General features: G+C 47.5%; 2 protein-coding genes across 5 annotated transcripts; both read right to left on the bottom strand.

The window, feature by feature from the left end:
- Window positions 1-7,474: 7,474 nt before the first annotated feature.
- On the bottom strand, window positions 7,475-8,476 carry LOC130542619 (keratin-associated protein 10-12-like). Of its 4 annotated transcripts, none has more exons than XM_057306663.1 (3): window positions 8,065-8,476; window positions 7,931-8,010; window positions 7,475-7,798 (listed from the first exon to the last, which is right to left on the bottom strand). In XM_057306663.1, the coding sequence occupies exons 1-3, from the start codon at window positions 8,465-8,467 to the stop codon at window positions 7,475-7,477; spliced, it is 807 nt and encodes a 268-aa protein (XP_057162646.1). In that variant the 5' UTR covers window positions 8,468-8,476. The 4 variants fall into 4 exon arrangements, with proteins under 4 accessions (XP_057162646.1, XP_057162647.1, XP_057162645.1 ...); XM_057306664.1 differs by having other exon boundaries at window positions 7,475-7,828; window positions 8,167-8,476; XM_057306662.1 differs by having other exon boundaries at window positions 7,931-8,476.
- Window positions 8,477-18,334: 9,858 nt separating this feature from the next.
- Window positions 18,335-19,376, bottom strand: LOC113255641 (keratin-associated protein 10-8-like). The gene is made up of 2 exons (XM_048215060.2): window positions 18,876-19,376; window positions 18,335-18,743 (listed from the first exon to the last, which is right to left on the bottom strand). Exons 1-2 carry the CDS (start codon window positions 19,374-19,376, stop codon window positions 18,435-18,437), a joined length of 810 nt encoding a protein of 269 aa, XP_048071017.1. The 3' UTR covers window positions 18,335-18,434.
- Between the last annotated feature and the right edge of the window lie 5,954 nt (window positions 19,377-25,330).

Genomic DNA, 25,330 nt, shown 5'->3' with positions numbered 1-25,330 from the left:
TTTGATCACTGTAGCTTTGTAGTAAGTTCTAGGTCTCCTTTCTAATTTGGATGTCTTTTACTTGTTTTTTCTTGTCAAATTGCTCTGGTCAGCACTTCCAGCACAATGTTGAATAGAAGTGGTGAAAACGAGCATCCTTTCCTGTTCCTGGTTTAGGGGAAGGCTTTCAGTGTCACTATAGAGGCTGATGTTCCCTGTGGGTTTTTCACCTACCCTCTGTTATGTTAAGGAAGTTCTCTTCTCATGGTTTGTTGAAGGTTTTATTATGAGAGGATTTTGGCTTTTGTCAGATGCTTTTTCTGCATCAGCTGAGATGATCATGCCCCCCCCCATTCTATTAATGTGGTGCATTACTCTGATTGTTTTTTGTATAATGAATTACTCTTGCGTTCTTGGGACAAACCCACTTGGTTATGTATAATTCTCTTAACATGCTGCTAGATTTTGTTTGATTGAATTTTATGGAAGTTTTAAAAATCTTAATCTATAAGGAATTTTGGTTTGTAGTTTTCTTTTGTTGTCTTTGTCTGGCTTTGATATCAGGATAATGCAGACCTCATAGAATGATTTAGAAAGCGTTCCCTCATCTTCTGCTTTTTGGAGGAATTTGAGAAAGTTTAGTATTTACTGTTCTATAAATGTTGAGCAGAGCTCAGCATGAAACCATCTGGTCCTGGGCTTTACTTTTGGGGGAGGTTTTAGATTACACTGTGATCTCATTACTTGTTGTATGTCTATTCAGTTTGCCAGTTTCTTCTTGAGTCAGTTCACTCACTTCAGATTCAAAAATACAAATAGATTGAAAGTGAAAGGATAGAAAAAGATATTTTATGCAAGTAATAGCCAAAAGAGAGATGGATGGCCATAATAAAATCAGACAAAATGGACTTAGAGTAAAATATTGTTGTAAGAGACAAGAAAGGACATTAAATACTGATAAAAGAGTCAACATATCAAGAAGATATGACAATTATAAACATATATGCACCCAGTAACAGACTCCCAAAATACATGAAGTAAAAATTACGGAATTGAAGAAATGGTTTCAGTTCTACAGTAATAGTTGGAGAGTTCAATAAATCATTTCCACTAAAAAAAATGACATGATAGAACAACTAGATCAAAGACAAGTAATGAAACAGAAGCCTTGAGTAACACTATAAACCAACTAAACCCAACATGTATACAAAATAACAACAGCAGAACGCATGTTCTTCTCAAGTGCCCATGGGATATTTTCCAGATTAGACTATATGTTAGGCCACAAAACAAATCTCAGTAAATTTTAAAAGGTTGAAATTATGCGAAGTTCTCTGGCCACAATGGAAAGACACCAGTAACAGAAGAAAAGTGAGAAAATTCACGAATAAATGCAAATTAAACAACACACACTGAAACAACCAATGGGTGGTAGAAGAAATCGCAAAAGAAGTTAGAAAATACTTTGGATGAAAGCAGATGACAACACAATGAACCAGTGCTTATGGGATGCAGCAAAAACAGTGCTCAGAGGCAGGCTAATAGCTGTCAACACTTAACTTAAAAAGAAGAAGTATTTAAACCCATAACCTAACTTTACATCTTAAGGAACTAGAAAAGAAGAGCAGACTAAACCCAAAGCTGCCATAGGAAGGAAACAAAGCACGGATTAATTAGAGCCCAGAACTACTACAGAGATAATCAATGAAATCAAAAGTTGGTCCTTTGAAAAGAGCAACAGAATGGACAAACCTTTAGCTAGGCTGACTAAGAAAAAAAGAGAGAACACTCCAACTGAATAAAAATGGAGACATCACTACTGACCTTGCATAAATGAAAAAGGTTATGTGAGAGTACTAACTGGACACCAAAGAATTAGATGTAATGCACAAATCCTTGTAAACACGCAAACTACCCAAACTAACACCCTTGCTGGAGTTATTTATTTCTAACTATGGCTCCAAGTTACTGATTACTGACCTTTTATTTCAGCCTGAATTATCATTTCTTATAGGGCAGGTCTATCTACTAGCAATGAACTCTTTTAACGTTCATTTACCTTGAAGTGTCTTAATCTTTCTTTGCTACATTTGTTTTGGTTGGCAGTCCTTCTTCCAGCACTTTAAACTCACCATTACACTGCCTCCTGCCCTGACATTTCTGATGAGGAATCGACTGTTAATCTTCCCTCTTGCTGGTTTTACGATTCTCTCTTTGTCTTTGGATAGTTTGATAATCATGTATCTTAGTGTGGTTGTCTCTGGATTTATTCTACTTGGAGTTCATTGAGCTTCTTGGTTGTGTAGAATCAGATGTTTTTGTTTTTGTTTTTGTTTTTTTAGTTTGGGAAGTTGTTGGCCATTATTTCTTCAAATATTTTTTCTGCCCCTTTCTCTCTCCCCTCTCTTTTGGAGATTCCTGTCAAGTGCATGTTGGTCTACTTGATGGTGTCCCACAGGTCTTGTTATCTCTGTTCATGTATCCTTATCCCCTTTTCCCATGTACTGCTCAGACTGGAGTATTTCAGCTGCCCTGTCTTCATATTTACCAATTCTTTCTTCTGCCTGTGCACATGTGCTATTGAGCTCCTCTAGTGAGGTTATCATTGCAGTCATTGCAATTGGTTCAATAACCCTAGAATTTCTATTTGGTTCCTTTTTTATACTTTTGTCTCTTTATTAATATTCTCAATTTGGTGAACATTATGCTCTTGGTTTCTATTAGTTCTTTGTCCATGGTTTTCTTTGACTCTTAGAGTATATTAAGAGAGTTTATTTAAAGGTTTTGTCTAGAAAGTTCAGTCCTTGGGCTTCCTCAGGGGGATTTTCTGCTAACTGCTTTTCCCCCCCTGTGAATGAGCCATCCTTTCTTCCTTCTTTGCATACTTCATATTTTTTGTTGAAAACTGGACACTTTGAGTATTATAATGCAATAATTCTGGATATCAGATTCTCACCTTCCCTATAGTTTGTTGTTGCTGACTGTTGTAACCTATCATTGTGTTTCTATTTAGTGCCCTTTTGTTTTGGCCTCACTTATCATTTCTTGTAGGGCAGGTCTATCCACTAGCAATGACCTCCTTTAACTTTGATTTACCTAAACTGTTTTTTAATGACTGCACTCTTTGTCACGTGTGGTCACCATTCTATTATAGTGGTCAGATAGTGATTTGACAGAGAGTTCCTTAAACACCTGGAACCAAACACTATTTTTTCCCCAGTTTTTGTGGCTGGGCTCTGCTTGTGTTGGGACCATGTCCACAACCCTGGGCCAGGCAGTTTACAGCTCTGCCTTCACCTTCACTTCCTGCCCACCAGAGCTGGATGTGTAGCCAGCGGTGAGTGCTCAGGGCCTTCTCAGGTCCTTTCTGAACACGGGCCCCTTGTGGGCATGTGTGGGGTCTTCTGGACTCCCAGTCACCTGTGGAAGCTTGAAAGCCTTATTCCTCCAAGCATTTCATTCCCCAGCTTTCTGTCCTTAGCATTTTGGGATGTCTTCTCTTTGCCACAACTGATACCCTTGTCCCATGCAACGGTGGGTTCATTTGACAAACACTCTCTGTGTAGCTGCTTCTCTGCCTTGAAAGAGTTTCAAGTTATGAGAAATAAAGCCAAGCCTTTGGTGTGGGCACCTCCAGAGCCACTGCACAGACAGCCACACTTCTCAGAGAATGGGGCCCACTCTCTCCCTCCAGAACCAGGGCCCTCACTGGGACCCAGTGCACCAGGTTGCAGTTGCTTTTGTGTTGATGAAGCATTCCCTTAATTGTTGTGAACCTTTCACCATTTTCCATAGTTCAGGTGAAATTGTTTCTGGCGGCTTTGCCAGTTTTTCAGTGCTCCTGTGGGGCTGAGGAGGGGGGCCCTTAGAGTCCCCATTCCTGATGTTCTCCAATGTCACTATTAGTAGGCACAGTTTGGAAAGTCCTTTTGAGGGCATTTGTTGATATCTCTCAGAATTTAAAATCAGCAAACACTCTGACCTGGAAGTCCCACTTCTAGGAATTTAGACACAGTGAAAGTATACACTAGTGCACACAGGTAAGCATGGTGGTATTGTTTGTAATAATCAAAACTAGAGAGACTTCAGATGCCTGTTCCCCTGTTGCTGCATGAATCAATAATGGTGTATTCAGCCTTTGGAATGTTATGTGTCTAGGCAAAAGGAACAATGATAAGGTATTATTCCTTATCAAGCTGGCAAAGATAGAAAAATGTAAGGCCCCATGCTGTGAATCTGTGCTGTTATTAAGAGGATCCAGACCCTGATGACAAGTGATGTGGAGCATTTTTTTCACGTGTCTGTTGGCCATTTGTATGTCTTCTTTGGAGAAATGTCTGTTCATGTCTTTTGCCCATTTCTTGACTGGATTATTATGCAACTGATGAGTCACTGGGCACTACATCTGAAACTAATCATGTACTATATGTGAGTTAATCGAATTTAAATTAAAAATAAAATAGAGGACCCAGACCCTCTTGAGGGCAATGTGATTTCCACGCCTCCACCATCTGACCTGTTGCTCTGCAGTTCCAGGAGCTCATTCTCAGATTTGCTCACGTGTGTGGGAAGATGCATCTGGCTACATCTGGACATGTGTGTTCACACGTCCTCCCACCTTCTGGTCTGGACATGTTCTCACACTGTTTTGGCCTTTCTCCACTATTGCTGTCCCTGATCTTCCTTTCCCAGCTGCTCTCTGCTAACCCAGCCCAGCAGACGGGAGCTCCACAGGCTGTGTCCTGTTCTCTGCCCTCTGCATCCCAGCAGAACGCCCGGTGCTGGAACACAGGGTATTCCAGTGTCTGTGAATGTAGGCATGAGTCTGGGATGCCCACCTGTCCCAAAATTACCATCCGGGCCCTGGACAAGCCAACTGCCAGTCTCCTCTGTCCCCACCTCCCAGCAAGACTGTGGCCTTGCTGACCTCTGGAACAGCCCACACCTGTGCATGGGGAAGAGCTGCTTCTACTCACGGTGGATTGGAGTTTTTGTTCTCAGCCCACGGGATTTTCCTGGAGCACAGTTTCAGACCTGTGATGGTGGCCAGACAGCAGAGCAATGACCTGAGGTAGACATGGCTGGCAGGCGGAGCTTCTGGTCCCCCAAATGTGGCAGTATAAGCCCCAGAGAGGAGTGGCAGGGCCCTTGGGTGCTGGCTAATGGTCACAGGTCTCCGCTGAACACCCCATTCCCAGATGAGCTGTGGGTTCCCTTTGTCAGTGAAACCACCACAGGAAACAGAGGGGAAGGGTGTGAGACTCTAAAGTATTCATTGGGGTTATCCTGCGGACAGGTAGTTGCATCGTCTGACCGACCTGGGGTGGTGTGGGGCTGAGTGAGTCTCCTGTTGCCTATCAGGCCCAAGAGGGTCCATGGTCTCTGCCTTTCAGGGCATCCTGGGGGTGCTTTGGGAGCATTTTCTGGGGGGAATGCAGATGTGGCTGGGTCAGCCCTGGAAGGAGTTTCGTGATGACAGAGTCATTGGCTGTGAAAGGGAAGGGCTGGGCTTGGTGGCTTCTTCCTGAGTCGAGGGTGGGCTTGGGGAGGTCCTGGCTTGGCAGCAAGCAGGGGTACTTTAGGTGATGGTCCAAGTGAGGTGGGCAGGACCCCACGGGAAATCTCATGGGCTTGTAGCCAGCTGGGCTGCAGGGGAGGGCTGGGCTCACAGGAGCTGGCACAGCAGAGCCGTGCAGGCGTCTGGCGGCCACGGGCGCTCCCATAGCCCAGGGGAGGGGAGCAGGTGGGCCGGGGACAGGCTGGCTGGCAGCCGCAGCCGGAGTGGCATGTGGTGACCTGGGGCTGGGTGGGATCAGGTTGGAGGTCGGGGCTGGTCAAGGGCCCCTTTCCTGGGCAGCCTGGCAACAAGCCACATGGGTGTTTCTTTACTGTGTTTCCCCAACACTTCGTCCCTCAGTCTCCTCCTCAGAAAGAGGGGACGAGGGGCTCAGACCTCAGAGAGCAGCTGTGAGATTAAACCCTGGTCTTTTGGGTGCCTGCAGGGGTGCAGGCCCACGAGAACGGTTACGGCTGGGTGAAGCCGGTGTTTATTGTGAATAAATCAAAGGATTAGCACATGGGCTCAGGGCGCTCGACACCACAAGACGTATGGAAGTGAGACTGCAGAGCAGGGTGACGACCTAGCGCAGAGGGCCCGAGCCTGAGATACACTCCAGGTGCCATCACCAACGTGGGGCATGGGTGTTCATTAGCGCCCCCGCAAGGGGTCTACATGGCTGAGTGGGCGGCGCACACGGCTGGGTGGTGTGGACTGAAACCGAAGGGTTTTCACCAGCGGCAGCAGCATTGCCCAGGAGCCTGGGGAAAAGCCTGGACAATCCCAGGTCACTTGTGTAAACCACTCAGGACAAGTGTTCCTGCGGTGGGGGTGGGGGCCTGGGTGGGACAGTACCGGCCACACTGGCAGGTGATCTTGCTGGATGTCCCCTCCCTTGTCCACTAGTGATCTCACGTGAGGCCACTGTCATCCTGACTTCGGAGCAGGCCGCTGTCCACAGCAATCGAGGCCTGATGGGCTTCCCAGTTCACAGGGAAGATCCCGCACCATGACTCCATGTCCCTCACACTCCCGGGCGGAGTCCAGACCTACCAGATGACGGCCCTCAGAGTCCTGCCCAGGACGGGATCCTGGGGGTCCTTCTACCCACCCTTAATATTTTGTTTCAGACCTAGTTGTTTTCTTCAGGAGCTTGGAGCATTGTCTCCCCCATGACACCACCCTTCCCCCTCTACCTTTCCGGGAAGAGCCCGCGGGAGGACCCCAGGGGGACCCCGGGCCCATAGGGTCTGTGCTGCCTGCAGCCCACAGGCCAGCTTGTCTGGGGTCGGATTGCCCAGCGAGGGCAGTGGGTGGAAATGGGCCAGAGGCTGAGAACCCCCAGACCACGACCCGTGGGCAGGCAGCCAGCCTCGGGAAGCCCTGGGCACGCAGCACCCAGCAGCACTGACCTTCCTGGGTGAGGGCATGACCCCGCCCCCCCACCCCCGGGGCCCTGGCCAGAGGAGTTAGGCCCCTGCCCTTCGCGACTTCTCAGTCCCTCATTCCCAGCAATGTCTGCAGCTGGAGGAGACCAATGTCCGCTCAAAACCCTGGGTTCCCCCGCCCCCATGAGGGTCAGATGAAAGGAAGCAGATCCGTTGGGCAAGTGAGTTTATTGGGGTGCCCGAGGAGGGGCTGACAGGTCAGACGTTGAGGCCAAGGGACCCGAGCAGAGACACTGGGAGGGAAGGACAGGGACCCAGAACAAGTGGAGGCGCCTCCTGGGAGCAGGAGCCCCAGGGAGCAGCGGGGTCAGCGGTCTGGGGATGCAGGAGGTCAAGATCAGGTGAGGAGCGTGGACACATGGGGGACCCTGTCCTGGGTGCGGGCAGCCACCTAACACAGGTCAGGACTGGACTGAGGGGGCGCTGGGAGGACCACCGTCACTTGGTGGGTCCTGAGCCCAGCTGGCCCTGGGGGGAGAGATGTGCCCAGTCAGCAGCAGGACTTCTGGGCCGAGGCGGGGACACAGCAGGCCTGGGGGGAGCACACGGGGCGGCAGAGCAGGGACACGCAGGAGGCCCGGCGGCAGCAGCTGGGCTGGCAGGAGGAGGCGGGGGCACAGCAGGAGGCGGCGGGCACGCAGCAGGCGGGTCTGCACACGGGGCGGCAGAGCAGGGACACGCAGGAGGAGGGTCTGCAGCAGGACGAGGAGCAGGGGCTGGGCTGGCAGCAGGAGGGGGCAGAGCAGGGGGAGGCCCCCGAGCAGACAGGGGTGCAGCAGACGGGCTTGCAGCAGACAGGGGTGCAGCAGACGGGCTTGCAGCAGACAGGGGTACAGCAGACGGGCTTGCAGCAGACAGGGGTGCAGCAGACGGGCTTGCAGCAGACAGGGGTGCAGCAGGCGGGCTTGCAGCAGACAGGGGTGCAGCAGGCGGGCTTGCAGCAGACAGACACACAGCAGTCTTCCTGACAGGGGGAGGAGCTGCAGCAGGAGGGCTGGCAGCTAGACTGCTGGCAGCATGAGGAGGCTGAGCAGGGTGAGGCCTCCGAGCAGACAGGGGTGCAGCAGTCGGGCTTGCAGCAGACAGGGATGCAGCAGACAGGCTTGCAGCAGACAGGGGTGCAGCAGACGGGCTTGCAGCAGACAGGGGTGCAGCACACAGGCTTGCAGCAGACAGACACACAGCAGTCTTCCTGGCAGGGGGAGGAGCTGCAGCAGGAGGGCTGGCAGGAGCTGGTGCAGGCTGATTGGCAGGGGCTGGACACGCAGCTCGCAGGGGTGCAGAGGAGGGTCAGGCAGGAGCTGGCGGTGCAGGAGCTGGGGGTGCAGCAAGTGGGGGTGCAGCAGGGGGGCTCGCAGCAGCTCTCTGGACAGTCATCCACCTGCCAGGGGGAGTCGGGGCTGGAGTCGCAGGAGCCGGGCAGGCAGACGTGGCTGACGTAGCTCAGGTCGCTGGAGCAGACGGACAGGGTGGACGCGGCCATGGTGGGGGTGGTGGGGGTGGAGGAGGCTGTAAGTGTGAGTGTGAGTGTGCGAGTGTGTGTGTGTGTGAGGTGCCGGAGCTGACGGCTTTTATACCCTCCCAGATGTTTGTGTTGTCCCAGGCAAAGGCTCACCACGCCTCCCTTCCTTGTTGGTGTTTTGGGCTGTGAGGACCATCATTAGGGCCTGTTCTGTTATCATGACATGATCTTGCTCAGCTTACAAACCTTGGACAGTCCGGGGCAGGGCTGGTTGTCCCTGGTGTGAGCCTGGTTCCCCTAGGACACCTGTAGGGAAAGTGTAGGCCCTTGTGGCTGCCTGTGTGGCTTCCACCTGGCAGGTCATGTTCTGGGGCTCTGGGTGATGGCCCTGGGCTCATGGGACAGCTCCATGTCGACCCAGCCTGGGGGTGCAGACCTCACTTGCAGCAGCGGGCCTGGCCTGTGATCGGGAGAAAGGAGGACAGAGGTGCATATTTTGGGGCACAGGCAATGTGCCTTCCTGGGTGGCCTTGTGAACTTCTGTGGTGCCAGCGTCAGCCAAGGCCTGTGACGAGGAGGAGGATGCCCGTGAACAGGACCGGACGTCTCCTCCCCAAGAAGGAGCCAGAATGTCCCAGTGAGGCCTGCACTCCCTAGGTCATTAGGAGAATCAGATTCAAGGACTGACCTTTGGGTCCTAACACTCTTCTCTGGAGCCTGGGGTCAGTGGTCCCTGGTGGGGGCCTGAGGGTGGGCTGAGATTTTATCTGGAGGAGGCAGGTGTGGAGCGAGGATGATGTGGGACAATCCATCCAGGACAATCCATCATTGCTTTATTTCAAAATCCAAAAAGATTCTTTCTGGAGTACAAATTGAGGATATTGAACTACCAGAAAATATTGGCAATATGCCTGATGGGTGAAAATGAGAAAGTCCTCAGAACGAAAGCATGTACAAAAGAATCAAATACAAAATTCAAAACATTCAGATTTCCAATAAGCGTATGGCAAGCTACTTGAGCTCATTATAATCAAATGTATTCAAATTAAAACATAAATGTCCCACCTGTAAGATCAACCCGACTTTACCATGTTATTAATTTCCGGTGCTGCTGAGCGTGGGGGCCCCACTCCTAGAAACCCCTAGCTGGCATGATTTTTACAGATTGAGCTCATAATATATAAAATGTACGATTTTTTCCATTTTAAAGTGTACAAGTCAGTGGCATTTAGCAAAGACACAGTATTGTGCAACCATGACCACCATCTAGTTCCAGAACATTCTCATCACTCCAGAAGGAAACCCTGAACTATTGAGGAGTCCCTCCGCAGCCCCCGTCAGTCACTAATCTGCTTTCTGTCTCTACGGATTTGCCTATTCCCCGCCTTCCACACATAAGGAACCACAAAGCACGTGGCCTCTTGTGTCTGACGTCGTTCACCGAGCATCACGTTTTCCAGGTGCGTCCGTGTTGTAGCCTGTGCCCGTGCGCCACTCCTGTTCCTGGCTGAGTAATATTCCAGCAAATGGGTTCACCACATTTTATTTCTCCGTTCCCCAGTCAGTGGACTTCTGGGTTGTTTCCACCCTTTGGCTGTTGTGGATAGTGCCGCTGTGGACATTTGTGTCCAAGTTTTTGCTTGAATGCCTCTTTCCAGTTCTTCCGGTGTGTACCTAGCGGTGGCATTGCTGGGTCAGATGGTAACTCTATGTGTAACTTTTGAGACTGCTTTCCACAGCAGCTGCACCACTTCACATTTCCAACGGCGAGATCTGATGTTCCAGCGTCTCCACGTGCTCCCCGGCACTGCTTCTGTTCTCTGCTTTTAAAAAAAAACTGTGGCCACCCTAGTGGGTGTGAAGTAGCAGCTTATTGTGGTTTTGACTTACATTTCCCTGATGACCCATGATATTGGGCTTCCTTTCAAGTGCTCGTTGGCCATTTGAATATTTGCTTTGGAGAAATGTCTCTCAAAGTGCTTTGCCATTTTTAATTGGGTTATCTGTTTTTTTTTTATTGAGTTATAGGAGTTCTTTATGTATTCTGGATACTAAGCCTTTATCAGAATTATGCTTTCCAAATATTTTCTCTCACTCTATGGTTTGCCTTTCAGTTTCTTGATAACATCCTTCAACGCACAAAACTTTTTGAAGTCCGACGTATCTATGTTTTCTTTTGTTTGGTGTCATAACCAAGAAAATTGTTGCCAAATCTGTCATGCAGATTGACCCCTATGTTTCCAAGAGTTTAATAGTGTTGGCACTTATATTTAGGTGTTTGATTGATGTTTGAGTTAATTTTTGTATATGGTGTGAGGTAGGGTTCAACTTTATTCTTTTGCACGTGGCTGTCCAGTTGTCCCAGCACCATTTGTTGAAGAGACTATACTTTCCCCACAAAATGATCTTGGCACCCTTGTTGAAAATCAGTTCACCAGATATGTATGGGTTTATGTCTACACTTTCAATTTTATTCCATTGACCGATACATCTATCATTATGCCAGGACCACTGTTTTGATCACTGTAGCTTTGTAGTAAGTTCTAGGTCTCCTTTCTAATTTGGATGTCTTTTACTTGTTTTTTCTTGTCAAATTGCTCTGGTCAGCACTTCCAGCACAATGTTGAATAGAAGTGGTGAAAACGAGCATCCTTTCCTGTTCCTGGTTTAGGGGAAGGCTTTCAGTGTCACTATAGAGGCTGATGTTCCCTGTGGGTTTTTCACCTACCCTCTGTTATGTTAAGGAAGTTCTCTTCTCATGGTTTGTTGAAGGTTTTATTATGAGAGGATTTTGGCTTTTGTCAGATGCTTTTTCTGCATCAGCTGAGATGATCATGCCCCCCCCCATTCTATTAATGTGGTGCATTACTCTGATTGTTTTTTGTATAATGAATTACTCTTGCGTTCTTGGGACAAACCCACTTGGTTATGTATAATTCTCTTAACATGCTGCTAGATTTTGTTTGATTGAATTTTATGGAAGTTTTAAAAATCTTAATCTATAAGGAATTTTGGTTTGTAGTTTTCTTTTGTTGTCTTTGTCTGGCTTTGATATCAGGATAATGCAGACCTCATAGAATGATTTAGAAAGCGTTCCCTCATCTTCTGCTTTTTGGAGGAATTTGAGAAAGTTTAGTATTTACTGTTCTATAAATGTTGAGCAGAGCTCAGCATGAAACCATCTGGTCCTGGGCTTTACTTTTGGGGGAGGTTTTAGATTACACTGTGATCTCATTACTTGTTGTATGTCTATTCAGTTTGCCAGTTTCTTCTTGAGTCAGTTCACTCACTTCAGATTCAAAAATACAAATAGATTGAAAGTGAAAGGATAGAAAAAGATATTTTATGCAAGTAATAGCCAAAAGAGAGATGGATGGCCATAATAAAATCAGACAAAATGGACTTAGAGTAAAATATTGTTGTAAGAGACAAGAAAGGACATTAAATACTGATAAAAGAGTCAACATATCAAGAAGATATGACAATTATAAACATATATGCACCCAGTAACAGACTCCCAAAATACATGAAGTAAAAATTACGGAATTGAAGAAATGGTTTCAGTTCTACAGTAATAGTTGGAGAGTTCAATAAATCATTTCCACTAAAAAAAATGACATGATAGAACAACTAGATCAAAGACAAGTAATGAAACAGAAGCCTTGAGTAACACTATAAACCAACTAAACCCAACATGTATACAAAATAACAACAGCAGAACGCATGTTCTTCTCAAGTGCCCATGGGATATTTTCCAGATTAGACTATATGTTAGGCCACAAAACAAATCTCAGTAAATTTTAAAAGGTTGAAATTATGCGAAGTTCTCTGGCCACAATGGAAAGACACCAGTAACAGAAGAAAAGTGAGAAAATTCACGAATAAATGCAAATTAAACAACACACACTGAAACAACCAATGGGTGGTAGAAGAAATCGCAAAAGAAGTTAGAAAATACTTTGGATGAAAGCAGATGACAACACAATGAACCAGTGCTTATGGGATGCAGCAAAAACAGTGCTCAGAGGCAGGCTAATAGCTGTCAACACTTAACTTAAAAAGAAGAAGTATTTAAACCCATAACCTAACTTTACATCTTAAGGAACTAGAAAAGAAGAGCAGACTAAACCCAAAGCTGCCATAGGAAGGAAACAAAGCACGGATTAATTAGAGCCCAGAACTACTACAGAGATAATCAATGAAATCAAAAGTTGGTCCTTTGAAAAGAGCAACAGAATGGACAAACCTTTAGCTAGGCTGACTAAGAAAAAAAGAGAGAACACTCCAACTGAATAAAAATGGAGACATCACTACTGACCTTGCATAAATGAAAAAGGTTATGTGAGAGTACTAACTGGACACCAAAGAATTAGATGTAATGCACAAATCCTTGTAAACACGCAAACTACCCAAACTAACACCCTTGCTGGAGTTATTTATTTCTAACTATGGCTCCAAGTTACTGATTACTGACCTTTTATTTCAGCCTGAATTATCATTTCTTATAGGGCAGGTCTATCTACTAGCAATGAACTCTTTTAACGTTCATTTACCTTGAAGTGTCTTAATCTTTCTTTGCTACATTTGTTTTGGTTGGCAGTCCTTCTTCCAGCACTTTAAACTCACCATTACACTGCCTCCTGCCCTGACATTTCTGATGAGGAATCGACTGTTAATCTTCCCTCTTGCTGGTTTTACGATTCTCTCTTTGTCTTTGGATAGTTTGATAATCATGTATCTTAGTGTGGTTGTCTCTGGATTTATTCTACTTGGAGTTCATTGAGCTTCTTGGTTGTGTAGAATCAGATGTTTTTGTTTTTGTTTTTGTTTTTTTAGTTTGGGAAGTTGTTGGCCATTATTTCTTCAAATATTTTTTCTGCCCCTTTCTCTCTCCCCTCTCTTTTGGAGATTCCTGTCAAGTGCATGTTGGTCTACTTGATGGTGTCCCACAGGTCTTGTTATCTCTGTTCATGTATCCTTATCCCCTTTTCCCATGTACTGCTCAGACTGGAGTATTTCAGCTGCCCTGTCTTCATATTTACCAATTCTTTCTTCTGCCTGTGCACATGTGCTATTGAGCTCCTCTAGTGAGGTTATCATTGCAGTCATTGCAATTGGTTCAATAACCCTAGAATTTCTATTTGGTTCCTTTTTTATACTTTTGTCTCTTTATTAATATTCTCAATTTGGTGAACATTATGCTCTTGGTTTCTATTAGTTCTTTGTCCATGGTTTTCTTTGACTCTTAGAGTATATTAAGAGAGTTTATTTAAAGGTTTTGTCTAGAAAGTTCAGTCCTTGGGCTTCCTCAGGGGGATTTTCTGCTAACTGCTTTTCCCCCCCTGTGAATGAGCCATCCTTTCTTCCTTCTTTGCATACTTCATATTTTTTGTTGAAAACTGGACACTTTGAGTATTATAATGCAATAATTCTGGATATCAGATTCTCACCTTCCCTATAGTTTGTTGTTGCTGACTGTTGTAACCTATCATTGTGTTTCTATTTAGTGCCCTTTTGTTTTGGCCTCACTTATCATTTCTTGTAGGGCAGGTCTATCCACTAGCAATGACCTCCTTTAACTTTGATTTACCTAAACTGTTTTTTAATGACTGCACTCTTTGTCACGTGTGGTCACCATTCTATTATAGTGGTCAGATAGTGATTTGACAGAGAGTTCCTTAAACACCTGGAACCAAACACTATTTTTTCCCCAGTTTTTGTGGCTGGGCTCTGCTTGTGTTGGGACCATGTCCACAACCCTGGGCCAGGCAGTTTACAGCTCTGCCTTCACCTTCACTTCCTGCCCACCAGAGCTGGATGTGTAGCCAGCGGTGAGTGCTCAGGGCCTTCTCAGGTCCTTTCTGAACACGGGCCCCTTGTGGGCATGTGTGGGGTCTTCTGGACTCCCAGTCACCTGTGGAAGCTTGAAAGCCTTATTCCTCCAAGCATTTCATTCCCCAGCTTTCTGTCCTTAGCATTTTGGGATGTCTTCTCTTTGCCACAACTGATACCCTTGTCCCATGCAACGGTGGGTTCATTTGACAAACACTCTCTGTGTAGCTGCTTCTCTGCCTTGAAAGAGTTTCAAGTTATGAGAAATAAAGCCAAGCCTTTGGTGTGGGCACCTCCAGAGCCACTGCACAGACAGCCACACTTCTCAGAGAATGGGGCCCACTCTCTCCCTCCAGAACCAGGGCCCTCACTGGGACCCAGTGCACCAGGTTGCAGTTGCTTTTGTGTTGATGAAGCATTCCCTTAATTGTTGTGAACCTTTCACCATTTTCCATAGTTCAGGTGAAATTGTTTCTGGCGGCTTTGCCAGTTTTTCAGTGCTCCTGTGGGGCTGAGGAGGGGGGCCCTTAGAGTCCCCATTCCTGATGTTCTCCAATGTCACTATTAGTAGGCACAGTTTGGAAAGTCCTTTTGAGGGCATTTGTTGATATCTCTCAGAATTTAAAATCAGCAAACACTCTGACCTGGAAGTCCCACTTCTAGGAATTTAGACACAGTGAAAGTATACACTAGTGCACACAGGTAAGCATGGTGGTATTGTTTGTAATAATCAAAACTAGAGAGACTTCAGATGCCTGTTCCCCTGTTGCTGCATGAATCAATAATGGTGTATTCAGCCTTTGGAATGTTATGTGTCTAGGCAAAAGGAACAATGATAAGGTATTATTCCTTATCAAGCTGGCAAAGATAGAAAAATGTAAGGCCCCATGCTGTGAATCTGTGCTGTTATTAAGAGGATCCAGACCCTGATGACAAGTGATGTGGAGCATTTTTTTCACGTGTCTGTTGGCCATTTGTATGTCTTCTTTGGAGAAATGTCTGTTCATGTCTTCTGCCCATTTCTTGACTGGATTATTATGCAACTGATGAGTCACTGGGCACTACATCTGAAACTAATCATGTACTATATGTGAGTTAATCGAATTTAAATTAAAAATAAAATAGAGGACCCAGACCCTCTTGAGGGCAATGTGATTTCCACGCCTCCACCATCTGACCTGTTGCTCTGCAGTTCCAGGAGCTCATTCTCAGATTTGCTCACGTGTGTGGGAAGATGCATCTGGCTACATCTGGACATGTGTGTTCACACGTCCTCCCACCTTCTGGTCTGGACATGTTCTCACACTGTTTTGGCCTTTCTCCACTATTGCTGTCCCTGATCTTCCTTTCCCAGCTGCTCTCTGCTAACCCAGCCCAGCAGACGGGAGCTCCACAGGCTGTGTCCTGTTCTCTGCCCTCTGCATCCCAGCAGAACGCCCGGTGCTGGAACACAGGGTATTCCAGTGTCTGTGAATGTAGGCATGAGTCTGGGATGCCCACCTGTCCCAAAATTACCATCCGGGCCCTGGACAAGCCAACTGCCAGTCTCCTCTGTCCCCACCTCCCAGCAAGACTGTGGCCTTGCTGACCTCTGGAACAGCCCACACCTGTGCATGGGGAAGAGCTGCTTCTACTCACGGTGGATTGGAGTTTTTGTTCTCAGCCCACGGGATTTTCCTGGAGCACAGTTTCAGACCTGTGATGGTGGCCAGACAGCAGAGCAATGACCTGAGGTAGACATGGCTGGCAGGCGGAGCTTCTGGTCCCCTAAATGTGGCAGTATAAGCCCCAGAGAGGAGTGGCAGGGCCCTTGGGTGCTGGCTAATGGTCACAGGTCTCCGCTGAACACCCCATTCCCAGATGAGCTGTGGGTTCCCTTTGTCAGTGAAACCACCACAGGAAACAGAGGGGAAGGGTGTGAGACTCTAAAGTATTCATTGGGGTTATCCTGCGGACAGGTAGTTGCATCGTCTGACCGACCTGGGGTGGTGTGGGGCTGAGTGAGTCTCCTGTTGCCTATCAGGCCCAAGAGGGTCCATGGTCTCTGCCTTTCAGGGCATCCTGGGGGTGCTTTGGGAGCATTTTCTGGGGGGAATGCAGATGTGGCTGGGTCAGCCCTGGAAGGAGTTTCGTGATGACAGAGTCATTGGCTGTGAAAGGGAAGGGCTGGGCTTGGTGGCTTCTTCCTGAGTCGAGGGTGGGCTTGGGGAGGTCCTGGCTTGGCAGCAAGCAGGGGTACTTTAGGTGATGGTCCAAGTGAGGTGGGCAGGACCCCACGGGAAATCTCATGGGCTTGTAGCCAGCTGGGCTGCAGGGGAGGGCTGGGCTCACAGGAGCTGGCACAGCAGAGCCGTGCAGGCGTCTGGCGGCCACGGGCGCTCCCATAGCCCAGGGGAGGGGAGCAGGTGGGCCGGGGACAGGCTGGCTGGCAGCCGCAGCCGGAGTGGCATGTGGTGACCTGGGGCTGGGTGGGATCAGGTTGGAGGTCGGGGCTGGTCAAGGGCCCCTTTCCTGGGCAGCCTGGCAACAAGCCACATGGGTGTTTCTTTACTGTGTTTCCCCAACACTTCGTCCCTCAGTCTCCTCCTCAGAAAGAGGGGACGAGGGGCTCAGACCTCAGAGAGCAGCTGTGAGATTAAACCCTGGTCTTTTGGGTGCCTGCAGGGGTGCAGGCCCACGAGAACGGTTACGGCTGGGTGAAGCCGGTGTTTATTGTGAATAAATCAAAGGATTAGCACATGGGCTCAGGGCGCTCGACACCACAAGACGTATGGAAGTGAGACTGCAGAGCAGGGTGACGACCTAGCGCAGAGGGCCCGAGCCTGAGATACACTCCAGGTGCCATCACCAACGTGGGGCATGGGTGTTCATTAGCGCCCCCGCAAGGGGTCTACATGGCTGAGTGGGCGGCGCACACGGCTGGGTGGTGTGGACTGAAACCGAAGGGTTTTCACCAGCGGCAGCAGCATTGCCCAGGAGCCTGGGGAAAAGCCTGGACAATCCCAGGTCACTTGTGTAAACCACTCAGGACAAGTGTTCCTGCGGTGGGGGTGGGGGCCTGGGTGGGACAGTACCGGCCACACTGGCAGGTGATCTTGCTGGATGTCCCCTCCCTTGTCCACTAGTGATCTCACGTGAGGCCACTGTCATCCTGACTTCGGAGCAGGCCGCTGTCCACAGCAATCGAGGCCTGATGGGCTTCCCAGTTCACAGGGAAGATCCCGCACCATGACTCCATGTCCCTCACACTCCCGGGCGGAGTCCAGACCTACCAGATGACGGCCCTCAGAGTCCTGCCCAGGACGGGATCCTGGGGGTCCTTCTACCCACCCTTAATATTTTGTTTCAGACCTAGTTGTTTTCTTCAGGAGCTTGGAGCATTGTCTCCCCCATGACACCATCCTTCCCCCTCTACCTTTCCGGGAAGAGCCCGCGGGAGGACCCCAGGGGGACCCCGGGCCCATAGGGTCTGTGCTGCCTGCAGCCCACAGGCCAGCTTGTCTGGGGTCGGATTGCCCAGCGAGGGCAGTGGGTGGAAATGGGCCAGAGGCTGAGAACCCCCAGACCACGACCCGTGGGCAGGCAGCCAGCCTCGGAAAGTCCTCGGAACGCAGCACCCAGCAGCACTGACCTTCCTGAGCGAGGGCATGACCCCGCCCCCCACCCCCGGGGGCCTGGCCAGAGGAGTTAGGCCCCTGCCCTTCGCGACTTCTCAGTCCCTCATTCCCAGCAATGTCTGCAGCTGGAGGAGACAAATGTCCGCTCAAAACCCTGGGTTCCCCCGCCCCCATGAGGGTCAGATGAAAGGAAGCAGATCCGTTGGACAAGTGAGTTTATTGGGGTGCCCGAGGAGGGGCTGACAGGTCAGACGTTAAGGCCAAGGGACCCGAGCAGAGACACTGGGAGGGAAGGACAGGGACCCAGAACAGGTGGAGGCGCCTCCTGGGAGCAGGAGCCCTGGGGAGCAGCGGGGTCAGCGGTCTGGGGATGCAGGAGGTCAAGATCAGGTCAGGAGCGTGGACACATGGGGGACCCCGTCCTGGTTGCGGGCAGCCACCTAACACAGGTCAGTACTGGACTGAGGGGGCGCTGGGAGGACCACCGTCACTGGGTGGGTCCTGAACCCAGCTGGCCCTGGGGGGAGAGACGTGCCCAGTCAGCAGCAGGACTTCTGGGCCGAGGTGGGAACACAGCAGGCCTGGTGGGACCACACAGGGCGGCGGAGCAGGGACACGCAGGAGCCCTGGCGGCAGCAGCTGGGCTGGCAGGAGGAGCTGGGGGCACAGCAGAAGGAGGCGGGCATGCAGCAGGCGGGTCTGCACACGGGGCGGCAGAGCAGGGACACGCAGGAGGAGGGTCTGCAGCAGGACGAGGAGCAGGGGCTGGGCTGGCAGCAGGAGGGGGCAGAGCAGGGGGAGGCCCCCGAGCAGATAGGGGTGCAGCAGACAGATGTGCAGCAGACGGGCTTGCAGCAGACAGGGGTGCAGCAGGCGGGCTTGCAGCAGACAGGAGTGCAGGAGACGGGTTTGCAGCAGACAGGGGTGCAGCAGGCGGGCTTGCAGCAGACAGGGGTGCAGCAGGCGGGCTTGCAGCAGACAGACACACAGCAGTCTTCCTGGCAGGGGGAGGAGCTGAAGCAGGAGGGCTGGCAGCTAGACTGCTCGCAGCAGGAGGAGGCTGAGAAGGGGGAGGCCTCCGAGCAGACAGGGGTGCAGCAGAGGGGCTTGCAGCAGACAGGGGTGCAGCACACCGGCTTGCAGCAGACAGACACACAGCAGTCTTCCTGGCAGGGGAAGGAGCTGCAGCAGGAGGGCTGGCAGGAGCTGGTGCAGGCTGATTGGCAGGGGCTGGACACGCAGCTCGCAGGGGTGCAGATGAGGGTCAGGCAGGAGCTGGCGGTGCAGGAGCTGGGGGCGCAGCAAGTGGGGGCGCAGCAGGGGGGCTCGCAGCAGCTCTCCTGGCAATTGTCCACCTGCCAGGAGGAGCTGGTGCAAGTAGTGGGTGAGCAGACGCGGCTGCCACAGCTCAGGTCGCTGGAGCAGACGGACAGGGTGGACGCGGCCACAACGTAAGTCCTGGAGCAGCAGGTGTCGGCCATGCTGGAGTTTTGTGCTGGGAGGTGAGCTGGACAGGGGTGTGTGTGACAGGTGCGTGAGAGAGGTCCTCTGGGCATCGGGTTTTTATATCTGTCCCTGGGGTGCTGAGCCTCACCTGCGTCTCAACCAGCCTTCCTTTTCCTTGTTATTGCCCAGAGTGTGTTTCCTGACAACCCTTATTAGTTTATTTGTTGTAAGATGTTTGTTACACCAACCCCAAGACCCTATGTCTGGCGATGGCTGTTTGCTTGTGTCCGGAAAGCAAAACTAGGATGCAGAGCTCCTGTAGGTCGGGTGTATCTGAAAACCTGGGCTCCTCTTTCCATTTTTGCTTGTGTATCTTTGGTGTGAAATCTGGTCTGCTCCACACATGGCCCAAATGCTCCTCACTGAACAAGGGTGTGTTGGCTGCGGGGTCGGGGGGAGCACCCCCTCCCCTGCTCCACCTGCAGACTCTGGCGGGGTGACTTCCACAGTCCGTCCCAGACACTGTTGTTGTTCCCCTGTTTATCTCACAATTACCAAATGACGTGCATATTCTGCTCTTTCTTGACTTTTCAGTTTTTTTTATTATAATCATATTTTTTATTATATTATGTTAGTCACCGTACAGTACATCCCTGGTTTCTGATGTAAAGTTTGATGACTCATTAGTTGCATATAACACCCAGTGCACCATGCAATACGTGCCCTCCTTACTACCCATCACCGGTCTATCCCATTCCCCCACCCCCTCCATTCTGAGGCCCCCAGTTACTTTCCCAGAGTCCATAGTCTCTTGTGCTTCATTCCCCCTTCTGATTACCGACTTTTCAGTTTTATTTTTTATTTTTAATTTTTAGCTTTTAAAAGTTTTTATTTTAATCACGTGGTGCTCATCATGACAGGTGCTCCCCCTAATCCCCATCCCCTGCTTCCCGCACCCCCCACCCAGCTCCCCTCTGGTGACCAGCAGTAGGCTCTCGGCAGTTAAGAGTCTGTTTCACTGTTTGTCTTTTCTTTTACCCCCTTTGCTCATTTGTTTTGTTTCTTCAAGTCCAAGTCAAGTCGTATGAGTGAGATCATATGGTATTTGTCTTTCTCTGACTTATTTCACTTAGTATAATACCCTCTAGCTCCATCCATGTCTTTGCAAATGCCAAGATTTCATTCTTTTTTAAAGCTGAGTGGTATTCCACTGTGTGTATTCACACCACGTCTTCTTTATCCGTTCAGCTGGAGATGGACACTCGGGCTGTCTCCACAGTTTAGCTGCTGTACATAACGCAGCTGTAAACATTGGGGTGCACGTGTCCCTTTGAGTTAGTATGTTTGTATCCTTCGGGTAAATACTCAGTAGCACAATTGCTAGATCATAGGGCAGCTCTATTTTTAACTTTTTGAGGAACGTCCATCCATACTATTTTCCAGAGTGGCTGCACCAGTTTGCATTCCCACCAGGAGTGCACGAGGGCTCCCCTTTCTCCACATCCACACCAACATCTGTTGTTTCCGGTGTTGTTCATTTTAGCCACTCTGACAGGTGTGAGGTGGGATCTCATCATGGTTTGGATCTGCGTTTCCCTGATGCTGAGTGGTGTTGACCATCTTTTCACATGTCTGTTGGCATCTGGATGTCTTCTTTGGAGAGATGTCTGTTCATGTCTTCTGCCCATTTTTTGATTGAATTATTTGTTTTTTTGGTGTTGAGTGTGCAAGTTCTTTACATATTTGGGATACTAACCCTTTATCAGATATGTCACTTGCAAACATCTTCTCCTATTCCGTAGGTTGCCTTTTAGTTTTGTTGGTTGTTTCCTTTGCTGTGCGAAAGCTTTTTATTTTGATGAAGTCCCCATAGTTTATATTTGCTTTTGTTTCCCTTGTCTCAGCAGGCATATCTAGAAACATGTTGTTATGGCCGATGTCACAGAAATTACTGCCAATGTTCTCTTCCAGGATTTTGATGGTTTCAGGTCTCACATTTAGGTCTTTCATCCACTTTGAGTTTACTTTTGTGTATGGTGTAAGAAAATAGTCAAGTTCCATTCTTCTGCATGCAGCTGTCCAGTTTTCCCAACACTCTTTGTTGAAGAGACTGTCTTTTTTCCATTGGATATTCTTTCCTGCTTTGTCAAAAATTAGTTGACCGTATGGGTGAAGGTCATTTCTGGGTTTTCTATTCTGTTCTGTCGAGCTATGTGTCTGTTTTTGTGTCAGTACCATACTGTCTTGATCACTACAGCTTTGTCATACAGCTCGAAGTCTGGTATTGTGATGCCTCCAGTTTTGATTTTCTTCTTCCAGATTGCTTTGGCTACTCAGCGTCTTTTGTGGCTCCATACAAATGGTAGGGTTGTTTGTTCCAGCTCTGTGAAAATGCTGGTGGTACTTTGATAGGCATTGCACTGAATATGTAGATTGCTTTGGGGAGTATAGACATTTTAATGATATTTTTTATCCAGTCCATGAGCATGGAATGATTTTCCATTTCTTTGTGTCATCTTTAATTGCTTTTCTCAGAATTCTGTAGTTTTCAGAGTACAGGTCTTTCAACTGTTTGGCTAGGTTTGTTCCTAAGTACCTTATTATTATTTTAAAGATTTATTTATTTATTTGAGAGAGAGAGAGTGTGGTGTGTGCATGAGCAGTGGGGAGGGACAGAAGAGAGAGAGAGAGAGAGAGAGAAGCTTAAGCAGACTCCCTGCTGGGTGGGGAGCCTGACTCGGGGCTGGATCTCACCACCCTGAGATCATGATCTGAGCCAAAATGAAGAGTTGGACACTTAACTGACTGAGCCACCCAAGCACCCCAGTATCTTATTATTTTTGATGCAATTGTAAATGTGATTGATTCCTTAATTTCTCTTTCTACTACTTCATTACTGATGTGTAGAAATACAACAGATTCCTGTACATTGGTTTTGTATCCTGCCACTTTACCGAATTCATGGATCAGTCCTAGCAGTTTTTCGGTAGAGTCTTTGGAATTTTCTAGAGTACCATGTGGTCTACAAATAGTGAAAGTTCGTCTTCTTCCTCGCTGATCTGCATGCCTTTTATTTCTTCCTGTTGTCTGATTGCCGAGGCCAGGACTTCGGTTCTCTGTTGAATACCAGTGGTGAGAGTGGGTATGCTTGTCTTGGCCCTGACCTTAGGGGAAAAGCTCTCCGTTTCCCCCGCTGAAGACGGTGCTCACTGCGGATTTTCTTCTATGGCCTTTATTATGTGGAGGTCTGTTCCCTCCATCCCTACATTGTTGAGGGCTTTTATCATGAATGGACGTTGTACTTTGTCAAATGCTTTTTCTGTGTCTTCCGAAAGGATCACGTGGTTCTTACCCTTTCTCTTGTTGATGTCGTGTATCACATGGATTGATTTGCAAATACCGACCCACCCTTTACACTGAATAAATCCCACTCGATTGTGGTGAATGATTTTTTAAATGTTTTGTTGGACCCAGTTTGCTAGTATCTTACCGAGGATTTTTGCCTCCGTGTTCATCAGGGATATGGGCCTGTAGTTCTCTTTTTTAGCAGAGTCTTTATCTGGTTTCAGATTCAGGGTAATGCTGGCCTCATAGGATGAATTTGGAAGTTTTCCTTCCTTTTCTGTTTTTTGAAATAGTTGGAGAAGAACGGGTAGTAACTCTTCAAGTGTCTGGTAGAGTTCCCCTGGGAAGCCATCTGGTCCTGGGCTTTTGTTTGTTGGGAGATTTTTGATTATTGATTCAATTTCTTTGCTGGTTATGGGTCTGTTCGAGTTTTCTTGTTGCTTCCTGTTTCAGTTTTGGTAGTTTGTATGTTTTTAGGAATTTATCCATTTCTTCTAGGTTGTTAATTTGTTGGCATATAGTTTTTCACTACATTCCCTTATAATTGTTTGTATTGCTGTGGGGTTTGTTATGATTTCTCTTCTCTCATTTGTGCTTTTATTTTTTGGGTCCCTGTCTCTTGCTCTCTCTCTTTTTTGATAAGTCTGGCTAGGGATATGTCAATTTTATTGATTTTTTTCCAAAGAACCAGCTCCTGGTTTAAAATTGATCTATTCTCTGTTTTTTTAGTTTCCGTATCATTTCTTTCCACTCTAATCTTTATTATTTCCCTTCCTCTGCCAGCTTTAAGCTTCATTTGTTGTTCCTTTTCTGGCTCCTTTAGCTGTATGGTTAGGTTGTGTATTTGAGATTTTCTGCTTCTTGAGGTGGGCCCGTATTGCAATATGCTTCTCTCTTAGAACTACCTTTGCTGTGTCCCAAAGGTTTTATTTAGACGGTCATGTTTTCATTTTCATTTGCTTCCATGTATTTTCTTATTTCTTCTTTAATTTCCTGGTTAACCCATTCATTTTTTAGTAGGATGTTCTTTAACCTCCACGTGTTTGTGTCTTTCCAAATTTTTCCTTGTGTTTGACTTCAAGTTTCACAGTGTTGTGGTCTGAGAATATGCATGGTGTGATCTCAGGGTTTTTGTACTTGTCGAGGGCTGATTTGTGACCCCGCATGTGATCTATTCTGGAGAATGTTCCATGTGCACTCAAGAAGAACGTGTATTCTGTTGCTTTAGGATGAAATGCTCTGAATATATCTGTGAAGTCCATCTGGTCCAGTGTGTCATTCAAAGCCCGTGTTTCCTTGTTGATCTTCTGCTTAGATGATCTGTCTATTGCTGTGAGTGGGGTGTTAGAGTCCCTACTATTATGGTATTATCAATGTGTTCCCTCGTGTTCAGTATTAACTGTTGTATATATTTGGATGTTCCCAAGTTAGGGGCACAAATATTTACAGTTGTTAGATCTTCTGGTCTTCTTTTTGGATTGTCCCCCTTATTATGATGTAGTGTCCTTCTTCATCTCTTGTTACAGTTTTGGGTTGAAAATCTAGTTTGTCTGATATAAGTATGGCTGCACTGGCTTTCTTTAACATCCATTTGCATGATAGATATTTCTCCATCCCCTCACTTTCAATCTGCAGGTCTATTTACATCTCAAATGAGTCTCTTGTAAGCACCATATGGATGGGTCTTGTTGGTTTTTTTTAAATCCACTATGACACCATGTGTCTTTTGATTGGAGTGTTTAGTCCATTTACATTCAGAGTAATTATTGACAGATATGTGTTTAGTGCCGTTTTAATGTTTTGTGGTTGTTTCTGAAGATTTTCTCTGATCCTTTTTTGTCTTTCTCTCTTTCATGGTTTGCTGGTTTTCTTTAGCGATATATTTGGATTTCTTTCTCTTTATTCTTGCATAGTGGTTTTGATATATGGTTTAGGTTTGTATATAACCTCTTCTGCATATAGCAGTCTGTATTAAGTTGATGTTCACTCAAGTTTGAACCCATTCTTTACTCCTCTCCCTCCACATTTTAGGTATATGTTGTTATATTTTACTTCCTTTTATTTTGTGTGTTCCTTGACTGATTTTTTACAGAAATATTCATTTTTACTGCTTTTGTGCTTCCTGCCCTCATACTGTCTCTGTGATCTTTCTTTTGCAGTCAAAGAGTCCTCTTTACTATTTCTTGCAAGGTTTGTTTAGTTTTTGTTTGCCTGGGAAACTCTGTATCTCTGCTTCTATTCTGAATGACAGCTTTGATGGACAGAGGATTCTTGGCTGCAGTTTTCCCATTCAGCACTTTGAACACATCATGCCCCTCCCTTCTGGCTTGAAAAGTTTCTGCTGAAAAATGCCCTGCTAGCCTTATGTGTTTTCCCTTGTAATTTACTGTCTTCTTTTGTCTTGCTGCTTTTAATATTTTTTCTTTATCACTATGTTTTGTCATTTTAATTACAATATTTCTTGGTGTGGATCTGCTTTTCTTGATTTTGGTGGGAGTTCTCTGTACTCTCTGGATCTGAAAGTCTGTTTCCTTCCTCAGATGAAAGAAGTTTTCAGCTATTATATCTTTAAAAAAAAGATAGATAAATAGATAGATTGATTGATTTATGACAGAGGAAAAGAGAGAACAAGCAGGAGGAGGGT

This window comes from Ursus arctos, unplaced genomic scaffold (genome assembly GCF_023065955.2).
Source record: "Ursus arctos isolate Adak ecotype North America unplaced genomic scaffold, UrsArc2.0 scaffold_4, whole genome shotgun sequence".
Classification (NCBI taxonomy): domain Eukaryota; kingdom Metazoa; phylum Chordata; class Mammalia; order Carnivora; family Ursidae; genus Ursus; species Ursus arctos.
Note: the sequence above shows the minus strand (reverse complement) of the source record. Positions and strands in the feature narration are given on the sequence as shown.